At 39.8% G+C, this 12,064-nt stretch overlaps 1 protein-coding gene across 3 annotated transcripts in view; it reads left to right on the top strand.

The window, feature by feature from the left end:
* The first annotated feature begins 2,071 nt into the window (after nucleotides 1–2,071).
* rasgrf2a (Ras protein-specific guanine nucleotide-releasing factor 2a) overlaps nucleotides 2,072–12,064 on the top strand; it is a 43,486-nt gene continuing 33,493 nt past the window's right edge. For all 3 annotated transcript variants that reach the window (XM_006797289.2, XM_087843964.1, XM_006797287.2), the window contains exon 1: nucleotides 2,072–2,848. In XM_006797289.2, coding sequence (XP_006797352.1) covers nucleotides 2,570–2,848 — 279 coding nt within the window. In that variant the 5' untranslated portion in view covers nucleotides 2,072–2,569. The remainder of the gene's footprint in view (nucleotides 2,849–12,064) is intronic.

The raw sequence follows: 12,064 nt of genomic DNA, 5'->3' as shown, positions 1-12,064 counted from the left end.
TGCCTTTTGATAAAATAATCTGTAATAACTGAAAGTAGACATAGATGAGGTATATAAAACTAGGTATAAAAAGCATAGTATTTAACTTTAAACTAACAAACAAATCCAACAAGGGCGGAGGTGGTGCAGTGTTTGGCACTTTTCCCTTATAGCAACTATGTCTTGGGTCCAAATTTACAATCTGACTGGGGCCTTTCTTTCTTTCTTTTCTGGTGGGCCTTTCTGCATGGAGTTTGCATGTTCTTTTTATGTCTGTGTGGGTTCTCTACAGGTACTATGACTGCTCCCACAGTCCTGAGATATGCAGTTAGTGGAGTAAGGTAAATTTGTGATTTTAAATTGGGTTTAGATATGAATGTTAGTGCGAATGGTTGTCTGTCTCTCTGTGTTAGCCCTGTCCAGGGTGTACCCTGCCTCTTGCCCCATGGCACCAGCACCCCTGAAACCAGAAGAAGATGGATGAAATAAAAATAAAAAATAGACAAGAGCTAGCTGAAATTATACAATGTGCTTACAAAACTATCTTAAATAAAAGAAATAAAAAAATAAAATACAGGAACTGCTTTTTACTTTTTGTCAGTCTGACATAAAGAAGAGGTTTCTTAAGAGGTTTTGCACAGAGATCTACGCACACAAGTGAAATGCAAAGTCTGTGGCACCTTAACTCTGTCAGTCATTTGTCTCTGCATGTGTGCGACACATACAAACACTGACTACTAAAGCATTACAACATCTGTTTCAGGCTGGATGGGACTTTCACCAGCCATCTTTTGATGCAAATAACCACTTTATAAAAATAGAAACTTCTGCTTTTGTCCACCTTACAAATGTGTGTTAGAAATGGACACACAGAGACACACACACAATTATTAGTGCTGAAGGCATATCTACTCTAAAGGGAACTACCATAAGTGTGATAAATATTTATTTTGTTATATTTTAAGACTCCTTGAGAACACAAGTGCTATGTTGATTTTAAAGGTCAAATCTTGATACAAATACACTTATGCTTAGACATCACTTAGCATAACAACTTATTTTGTAAAAGAAATAATCTGAGAGATAAGTAAGTAGGTTTGCTTTTGATTTAGGTGATTTGGAGTCTGAAATGTATATCAGTCGGACTATCAGTCAGACCTTTGAAAAGTCACTGCAATATTTGCTATTTCATGGAACAAATTTCACCAAATGTTTTGGAGGACTGCAATTAACATTACTCATAGAGCCACATGACTAAGTTGAAATAAATCACCAGAGTTGTTTAAGAAGGCCTATCATGCTATTGTGATTTGCACATATCCATTTCTCTGGCCACTTTGTTAGGTATACCTGATCAACTGCTCCCTAACATAAATATCAATCACCCACACATGGCACTAGTTTAGGTAGGAACCACAGACATGGTCAAAATGAACTGAAGTTCAAACTGACATGGGTTTTTAACGTGTGCTGTTTGTCTCAAAAACCCCAATACAGCCTGGTTTGAAACTGTTGATCTGCTGGAATTTTTGTTGCACAACCAACTCTAGGTTGCTTTGCTGATTTCAGAGGTCAGGGAATAATGCTCATGTAAACGTAACAAAATTAGGCTGAAATAGCTGGTAATGGACCCCCACCTCCCTCCCAACACACACACACACACGCACACACGCACACGCGCACACACACACTTAATAGCAATACACCTTACATATACTTTGTTCTCTTGTTTTGATAAAATTGCTTGCTGTTGGTCATCAAAAACCAAAAAGAGGCATTTGGAGAAAAAAGTAGGCTACAAGATTTATCCGGTTTAATATGGGCACCAATGTCCAAACTGCTGAGTAAAAAAAATCCCCAAGTTTGATGTCAACAAACCTGCGAACATTTTTATACCAAACCTCTAAAGGAGGCAGATTTCATGAAAAATATCACTATCCACCTGAGAGAACCAACAAACTGGACCTGAGCAAAGCGGGAACCAGCCCTCCTCAGCAGGGACTTTTTTTCACAGCGAAACGTGTGCTGTGTAAAACTGTGGGTGTGTAAACTTTGGTGCGCTGCCTAAATGGAACTCCTGCGAGGCTTCGCGCTCAGAGAGCAGCGCGCGGGCTGCGGCGATCTAAGTTGATGTCAAAGCCGATTAGCGCTGATGTCCGTCGTGATTCTGTTTTCACCGTCTGTTCACTGAGTCTATTTCTGTGTGCTGTTGTTGGCGGTACTACACTCTCCGTCGTTTTCCTCATTTTTTTAACCACCAGGACAGAAACACACTGGCTTTCTAGGTCATGTCCGAACTTTGCAGCATGGAGATGTGTTGAAGCGGTGCTGCTTTTCAACGGTTCAGCTTGACGGGGCAGATCACACTGGAGCCTGTATTTGACAGTCTGGTAAGAGTGATGCACTCTCTAACTTTTTATGCCATCGTAAACCTGGATTACCTTTTTCTGCAGATGAGATGTTAACCACTTTCTCTTCAGTATCCATCCGGTAGAGATAACGGTAGCGATATCGAGGATGCGTGATGTGATACATATGTTTGCTCTTTGAAGTTGGGACCAAAATAAGGACAGGACTCAGTGTAAACATAATGCAGAAGAGCGTGCGGTACAATGAGGGCCACGCTCTGTATCTGTCAGTGGTTGCGCGCAAAGAGGGGACCAAGCGCGGCTACCTGAGCAAGAAGACCACAGAGAACAGTCGCTGGGCTGAGAAGTACTTCGCCCTCTACCAGAATGTGCTCTTCTACTTCGAGAACGACCAGAGCGCACGGCCCTCAGGTATATACCTGCTGGAGGGATGCACATGCGAGAGGGCACCGGCGTCCAAAGTGTCCGCCATCAGCAAGGATGCTATTGAGAAGCAGCAGGTGCGTCCCACGGTAAACGTGCTTTTAGCGTGAAAAACCGTCAATTTTCTTTGCTCTTTCATTTCTGTCTTTCTTGAGTCCCTTTAAAAAGTCCTCACCACACATACACGGTGTCATGAGTGTTGCTCAGCGTTTCTTTATTTTCCCTCCCAAAACTCTAGCTATCAGGAATTCAGAAGGTAATTAGACATCCTTCATGATACAACCTGTAACTTATGGTGGGATATCCCACCAGGTAATTTTGATGAATTTAGGTTTAAAATTTTTGCGCTTAAAATGAAGTGTTATGTCCTAATTATACTTAAAAAGTATTTTTATTCGAAGCTGTGTCTCTTTTGTACTCAGTGCATACACGTTTACATTCAAATATATAGTTATAAAATAATTAGTTTCTGGTTTGTCTTAAAACTGGCAGTTGCTCAACTATACTTTTAATAATATGCAACACTATTAAAGGGTGAGTATTTTTAGGTATGAAAAGTTACACCATCATTCACAAGAATTACTTAGTAAAAGTTGGGAAAGAACACCGTCATTAAAGTTAGTCAGTCAGTAAAGTTAATAACTAACTAACTAACTAACTAAATACAAACATTTACAGTGCTTATAAAAACATACAAACCATTAGTAAGAATTATGTATAGCAGTTTTAGTTAGTAAAATAATTCTGTCACTATTTAAACAGAAATTACAGCAGAAATTTCAAGAGAAACCTATTAAACAAGTCACACAAAGGGAGTTGTGTTCATTGTTGTATTCTTTTGTAATTTAAAGTCTATATGTCAGGCATATGTCAGGGACCAATTTTGGGGGCATCCTGTTTTGGGGTTTAAAAGCCACGGAGACGCGGTTTTTAAAAAAGATGTGTTTCAACTGTTCTGATACTCCTGCCACATACAGGATACACCGTGGAGAGGTGGCCAGTCGGTTGCAGGGCTAACACAGAGCTCGTGGGCAATTTAGAATCACCAATTTATCTATAAATCAGAACAATGAGCTGAAAGAGGCTAAAATGAACTGTCAAGTAATATTAAAATAATTGCTAAAACCGTTTGTACTCCTATAGTTAGTAGTAGCAAAATATAAAGCAACTAAAAGAAATTTTTTTTCTTCCCCCTTCTCACCATGCTTAATGCTAATGCTGCTGCCCATTATAGGCTCACCCATGTGCCACTTGACTGATGTGTTTCCATAGTGATGAAGTTGGTAGTTGGTGAAATGGGACATACAGTAAGTTTGACGTTACACAATCAGAGATATGAAAATATGGACGTTTTCTTGAAAGGATATCTAACTGAGGCTAAAGGCTAAATGTGATAAATCACACTAGTGTGTTTTTAAATAATGAAAATTGATTCTGATGTGAATATGTAATACTTTCTGTTTGTGAGTTTGTATCCGACATGTGGTACTGCTCTAGGATGATGCTGTGCTAGACTAAGAATAGCATCCTTGCTCGTTGTTTTGCCTGCAGTCACTGTCTGAATACCAAGTCAACACAACTGCATCTCACACATGGATGCTGCTACGCACTAGTGCTACCTGTGCTATTGGGAGACTACCTTTTACTGTACTCTACTGCCTTTCTATGAGTATGGTACACATGTAACCAAATAACAACAAAACCTAGTGTAATTTCTTCAAAATAAGTTAAGTGAAAAAGTCCAAAACAATGTACGTATTTTAAATATGGCACAGTCCTCCTTGGTATGTGTTTGCACAGTGAAGTTGTGATGTAAATCCTGTGTTTGATCATAATGCTTGATCTGTAATGCTTATTTCTACCTCAATATTTTTATTCTTGGATTCTAGTAAGGTAGCTTTGGATGATTCAGAGTTCAAAATAACCAAAGCTTGGGTGCTGCCCCGCAACTCTTCTTTTCCCCTTGCCTTTTTTGATTGGCTCCTTCTTAGAAATGGAAGGTGGGCCTTTTGTGCACTGTGTGGACCATATTAGGGAGATCCACTCATACTGACAGACATTCGGGAATAGAGAAACAGTTTGTAACGGAGCTTTAATAGAAAATCTATTTGATCTATTTCAACAGTAATTTTTATAACCACAATGTAGGTTGATCATTTAGTGAGTGTGCATTTTTGCTAATTTAATAGCATTAAAAAGTGCAATAACATGAGATCTAGTTTTTTAGTAGTCTTTTTTAATACAAATCATCAAATATTCCCTTTTTCTAGTTTTCTGAGCATTCATAATTGTTGCATTACTGAGTTCAGCAATCATAACTTCTAACTCCTGTTCATGTCAGTTTAAGTTCAGAAACAAGCTAAATGTCACAAAAACACTGTGTTGTGTTTTATTTCTGTGAGTGTTTAAACACTGAGATCGGTTTCCAGTTTATAACCACTTTAGCTGACTTATTATCAGGATTAGTGCTTATGAATCACTTTTCTAACTAACGAAGGCCTCTCTTCACAAACAGCAGCTACTTATTACAACCTGGGACAGCTGAAATGTTAGCCAAAAAATGAGACAAGAAGTTACCTTAGCTCAGATCAACTAAATATTTACTTTAATCTTCCATGTGTGACACAAGCACACTGCTTCATCTTCATTTCAACACTTTTTAATGAATTGAGTGGGGTACATGTGAATTTCTCAGTCCCAAACGTGTTTTTGTAATTACCATGACATTTTATTGACATTTTATTTAATTATACATTAAATAAAATTATTTATACTCCTGTCAGATTATATTATCTTTGAAAAACAGATTTTAATGACATCCTAATAATATAGTTAATGTCTATTATATTTTTTATATAATTTAAAGACAATGATTCAGTAATGAAAATAACTGTAGTGAAAACCACACAAATATGTATTGCATAGTATAAAAAGTAGCCCAGACCGCAGCTTATGTCCTCAGTGCTCTGTGAGTGAAAGCGAGACGAAGGAAGTAACACAGTGCCATTGTCCTGCAGGTCAGGTCGTGTTGAAAGTGGTCCTGGCTGTAAGCGGGAGCTCTCATGTTTGCATCTGTGCATAGCAGACTGATGAAGTGTTTTTTTGTGAGTGAACGCGGTGATGCTCGATGCAGGGCAAGGCAGCTTACAGCTCCCTATTTCTCACTCTGTCTGTCCCTGTCCGTCTGTTCGTCTAACTTATTGTTATCCTTGTGCTTAAAGCAGGCTTGTGAGCGGGGAAGCCGCATTAGCAATGCAAGGATGCTGCACAAGCCTTGATGGTTATGTAACCCCCACCCTACCCCCCAACGCACACAAACAAGCCCTTAAGCCTCTCTGGTCTGTAGCCGACACACGCTAGCAAGTGTCCCTCACCCGTTTTTTGTTACATCATTACTATACAGACCTGCTTTCTCTCTGTGGCACCCTTTTAGCAAACTATATTGTCAGACAGAGGAAAGGAAAAAACTGATATTCAGCAAGTAATTTATATGTTTATTTGACCCATATATCATGGATCAGAGGGTTGTGACTTTGTTAAGGACTTAATGTTTGGCAAATACAGACTATAATGACTTAAATACAACTCAGTTTAGTAACATACGCAAGGATACTTCGACGCATGGGCTGGAGGAGCCAGAGATTCATCTCCTACCTCCGGATTGGTAGATGACCCACTCTACTGCCTGACCTCAGAGAATATCTATCCTATTTCTCTGAATTAATAAAATAGTAATTTTCCTGGAAAATTAGTGCATAACCATGTTCAAATTTCTGCAGTCGTTTTGGGTTAAGTTGTCCTTGAGAAAAAACAGCAATTTATTTTGAATTCATATTCATTTATTAACTAAAAAACAGAGTTTGTCATGTGAATGCACCTCTGCAGTTTCTACTTTTAACATATTGCCTATTGAAAGTTTGTGTCACTCCTGGATAATTTTCTTTTTTTAACGTTTTGTTGTATTTTTTTTCTCCTGAGCCCGTAGGGTCGCTTATGTTTATGAGCTTACCAGTGTGGAACCTTGGTAAGCCCGTAAAATATAACGCAGGGGTGTGTGTTAAAGCTCAGTTTTAATTATTTTTTTATGACAAATTCAACAATACAAGTTATTTTATGTGAAATGTTGAAATACAGGGTTTAGCTAAGGTAGTTAGAGACATGCTAAAGTTTTCAGGTTACTGTAAGGCTATTTTTGTGTATCTTTTGCTTTTAAATGGATAAGTACTCCTAAAACTGCCATGCAAAGGAGTTTGGTGTATTATGAAATCCAAGTCTTGATGAACTGCTGTTCCTTGTTACACGTGCTAACCTCATTAGTATGGTTTAGTAAACAGCTGAAGGGACAACGATATGACAAATGAAAAAAAAAAAGGACTGACACATGCATTGAGTTACTGGTGACTGCTTTTTGAGTATTTGATGATGGGCTCATTCCTGTCATACTTTAGTTAGTGCATTTTTAAAAAACTTAAAATATGAAATTTAAAAATGTGATATGGGATGGATTTTCACTATGATTTAAAGGGATTAGAATCTTGTATTCATGCATAAAGTGGAACAGGTGGAGTCAGGATTTGTATTTGTGTCTTTGCTAAATTATGTATACTCTTGTCAAATGCCCCAGTGAACTTAAACACGATAAGTACTTGTAAAAAATAGATTTAGCCTGCAATATGTATAAGTAGAAGTCTCCACTGAGCTTAAATATTACAGCATATTCATAAGCTTAGGAGTCAATGGTGGTATTGTTGTCTTCAGAAACGACACAAAAAGAGAACAAATTGGCTTTAAAATGAGAAGTTAGGCAGTCTTTTACCGCAGAGGCAGCAGCAATCTGTATCAACTGGATGGCCAGCTAATGCTAATGTAAAGAAAAAAATCAGCAAAAACCCTGTGCATAATTATAATCATACATCCAGATTATACTCAGAAAAATGTGATCAGAGTTCTAAAACTGCAAAGATCTCAGCCTTAGATTGCAAAGGCAAAGTGGGAGAAAACCTGGAGATATTTTCTCTAAATGCAGAAGGGGCTCAGCGACCTGTTGATTGTGAGCTCACAGAATCCTTAACAAATTTCTATTTATTTTTGAAATTTTCTAGCTTCACAAACAAATGAATAACTGTAAACTACAGTGGCGTGTCTAGAAAATTTTTGTTGGGGGGGCCAGGTAGGGGCGCAGATTTGGAGAAGGGTGGCAGATGTAATTGGCAGATAATGTTAAAAACAATTCTACCAACCGTTAACCATAATTCAACAACCCTATAAACCTAATAACCGAATGCGCTTTTAACGCTTATTAGAATGAGATTTTAACCACTACGTTTTTTAGATACTGCGTTGATAAGGTACAAGAGATACAATCAGTGCTTTGTCAGTGTTTATTCAGCATTCAAGGACAGCAATATTTGCATAGTATTTTTACTGACATGTAGCAAATTAGCCAATGCAAAACTTTATCTGCCTATTAAAAAAAGAAGATAATCTTCTCACAAACTGGTGTTTGATTTTAAAACAGGAAAAAAGTGGGGAAACAAATGAAAAGACTAACATTTGAATAAAACCTGAAAGCAAGTAAATACTTTCTATGCTGCCTTATGGTAAACTTTAGTAATATTGATGTAGAAAGAACAACACTGGCTGATGATGAAATACAGTCAGCTGGCATGATGACACTGCCAGTGTTAACCTGCAGGGCTGGACTGGGACAAAAAATTGGGCATTTTGACTACAGACCAGCCCACCAGGTATTAAAGCCATAAAGCCTTTGAATGAAAACAAACGCTGTTGTGACAGTGATGCACAGTCTTGTTGGTATATGTATGATTTCTATACATTTTACATCAGATAAAAACTTTGTTCGCAAGATTCACATAATTATTTAATAAAAGCTAGATATTTTAAATGAGAATAAGAAAGTAAAGTATTTCTTTGTGCACCCTCTCCCTGTTAATGCCCTACCTGCCCCCCTGGCAAAACTTTGCTAGACCCGCCCCTGCACAGTTACTATCAGCTACTTACAAAAGGATCCTGGTGTTATTTGTCTCTCAGAAACAGTTCATAACTTCCCTTCAACTCATTCATGTCACCTAAAAGGTAAACCTGTTTCTCCATCACCTGTTCAGCTCTAATGATTCAGTGAGGACATCTCCTGGTTTCATCTTCATGTTTCCCTCTCACCACATATCCAAACCGACATCATGACCAGCAGCTTTTACAGCTGTGCCTCCAGCAAACATCAGCTGATACTAGAAATTAATATTAAATAAATTCTAACAACAGCTGATCAAGCTTAAACATGCTGCTGTTGTTTAGCGCGACATCAGCTGGTTTCCTGTTTCTGGCACAAAGTGGGCAATAAACAAACAAGAGTAAAAAGCTGATCAGCTGATCATTGATCAGTTTTATGATTGAAGTAGCAACAGGAGAGAGAGGGGAGAGAATGAGAGAAGAAGAGGCAGCTGCAGCATAAAGACAGAATAACTCCAGCTTTGTGTCTTTTTTTCATTCTAGCTAAAGTCCGGGACAAACTGTGTCTCTTCTCAGCTCAATACAAAACGCGTAATATTTTCTCTGGATACAGGACGATTCCATTTTTTTTAAGGAGCCGTTGGCAACTCTACTAACTAACCTTATGAATAAAATAAAGTTCACTATCAGTAACATCATAGCACCCACCCAGCAGTACAGTACGAGTTATTGTAACTGACAGTAAAAAGTCAGCACAATGAAAATAAACTCCACCTAAACTTGGTTTATATCTGACCCAGATAGACTGCAGGTCATAACTTCTTACCTGAAATTCAGTTCACCTGATACTCGGACAGGCGGCTGCCTCGAGTCTCTCCTCCTCCTGCCTCCCCTTCCCTCATCCACCTGCTGGCCTCTGTGGAAGCTCCGCCATAGCCACCACCAAACAACTGAGTTATTTTTACACATCAATCCACAACCTGTCATTGTTCATGCCGTTACAAAAAAAAAAAAAAAGTCATCAGGGCAGGCTGCCCGATGGCCAGTCCAGCTATGTTAACTTGTTAATCTTTCGCCAAAAAATTGTTTTTTGCGGTGCTGTCTTTTGTGCTTGGCTCTCCTTCCTTTGCTAACATGATGCTCATAGTGCAGAAGCCGATGCTGCATTCACTTACAATCGGATATCTGAGCTTCATTGTGAAAACATAATCGTACATTTGATATTTCATTGAATTTTATTGTTTTAGCTTCGGGGTGGCACCTGGGGTAGCCAGTCTGGTTGGGGGGGTGGCCTGTGCCCCCCCAGGCCACCACGCTGGACAGCCACTGTGTGAACATGACCCAGTTGTGACCCAGTTGTGTTCTGTACATTTTTATTGTTCTGTGCACATCAACACCACCAACCCAGTCAGGACCCAGTCCCATATTTAAGATGGCGAGGCATGATTGTGGAAGCTGCGCAGGTGCGTCCACCTTCCCTGCACGGCACCACAGGCCACGCCCCGCCACATACCCCCATCGCCCTACTGAGGCCAGGGAGCCATCCGGCTGATGCTACTCCCCTCCCCCCGCGAGCGGGAGAGAGAATCGGCCCGGACAGTTGGCATCCCTAGCCCCTCTTCCTGCCAACGGCGTGCTACCGCCACCTGCTCCTGCTGCGTGGCCGCCAGCTCGGCCACCATTCTGGCCAGCTCCTCATTCTGCTTACCCAGTCCTGGGTCTGCCGTGCCTCCCGTCCTGGGTTTTGGCACTACTGTGAACATGCACGTTGGACCCAGTTGTGTTCTGTACATTTTTATTGTTTTGTGCACATCCACATCAACACCACCAACCCCCAGTCAGGACCCAGTCCCACGCTGTGTCCCATTTCAGGGTCTGCACGCTTGAAGTACGCATTTTAAGTGCGGTTACGTCACCGCCACGCGACGACGGCTGTCCCAATTCGAAGTGTACTTGAAATGCATACTCCAAATGCGCCGTCGATTTCCCCAAATATCAAGCGTGGTCCGGTGCACGCTTCGTGGTCCCATATATCCCACAATTCATAGCGCGGCGGTGGGTGTGGATAATTTTGCCGCAAAATACGGCAGAAGGGAGCGGCCGAAAAGTGAACTGTCAAAAGTAAGTACTGAATATGACGTCACTTATTCATGTGCGAATGTTTAATAATGAAGAACATTAAAACATTGCTGTTGGCCACATGTCGGCAAAGTTATGTGACACTAGTGATGTTTGTACTTTCAGCATTAACTTGGTTTTAAAGCCTCTACTTCTAAATATACATATAGTCGACCTTAATCTTACAGAGAATCTGATGATTTTATGGATAATTAAAGTCAGTCATATATCCACAAACACAACAAGCTGAAAGTCAGTGATATAGATTATATTTATATTATATATATCATAATAATCTGACAATACTATAATATTGGCCATATTATATTTACATTACCATAGTGAGATGACTTTAGTCTCATGAACAACATTAACTAATTATTATTTACTAGCTAATCTTAAATGACTGTTCAGTACAGAAATGAAGCCCTTGAATCATGTTTTACAGTCCTGTGGTCTCAGCCTCAGATACTCAACTAATCAAAGTGATGTCATGACAAAAATTATTGACCAACAAAACAATTTTCTCCTTCATTTCTGTCAAACAAAGCTGTATGTAACGTGTCTCGCGGTCAGTATCATGGTTGCTAGGCAACCTGAACAGCGCGACGAAGCATATACCGTCCCATTTCACAAGCCTCTCACTTCCGCACTTCTCGTACTTATAGTACGCACCGTATGTAGTACGTAGTGCGCGTACTTCAAGCGTGCAGACCCTGAAATGGGACACAGCCCCATATTTAAGATGGCGGGGCATGATTGTGGATGCAGTGCAGGTGCGTCTGCCTTCCCTGCACGGCACCACAGGCCACGCCCCGCTACAATGACCTTTTGTAAATTTTAAAGATACATGGCGCTTCCCAAAGTTTTACATGCACAGGCTCATCTGCTGAGTGTCCTCGGCAGTCATGCTGGCTGCCACAACTGCTGCAGAAGCACTAAATAGCACTAAGTAAAATGACTAAAAACCAGAAGTTGAAGTGTGTTTATGATTACCTTGTTCAGCCTTGAAACGATTTAGCTTGATATAGTTTTGCTTTAACACAACTGGCTTTGTTTTTATATTTGCATTTTTCTGCTTCATATTTTATTTAACCTCCTAAGACCCGAACTCTTCCACAGCATGCATTTTGAATTTCTCTTTGATATTTGGGCTGATCGGAGCCCAATGAATGTAAAAACAAAGAATTACCAGATTTGTTCTT

This window comes from Neolamprologus brichardi, chromosome 7, assembly GCF_056152115.1.
Source record: "Neolamprologus brichardi isolate AB-2024 chromosome 7, ASM5615211v1, whole genome shotgun sequence".
In the NCBI taxonomy this organism is placed as follows: domain Eukaryota; kingdom Metazoa; phylum Chordata; class Actinopteri; order Cichliformes; family Cichlidae; genus Neolamprologus; species Neolamprologus brichardi.
This window is presented reverse-complemented; position numbering and strand designations above follow the sequence as displayed.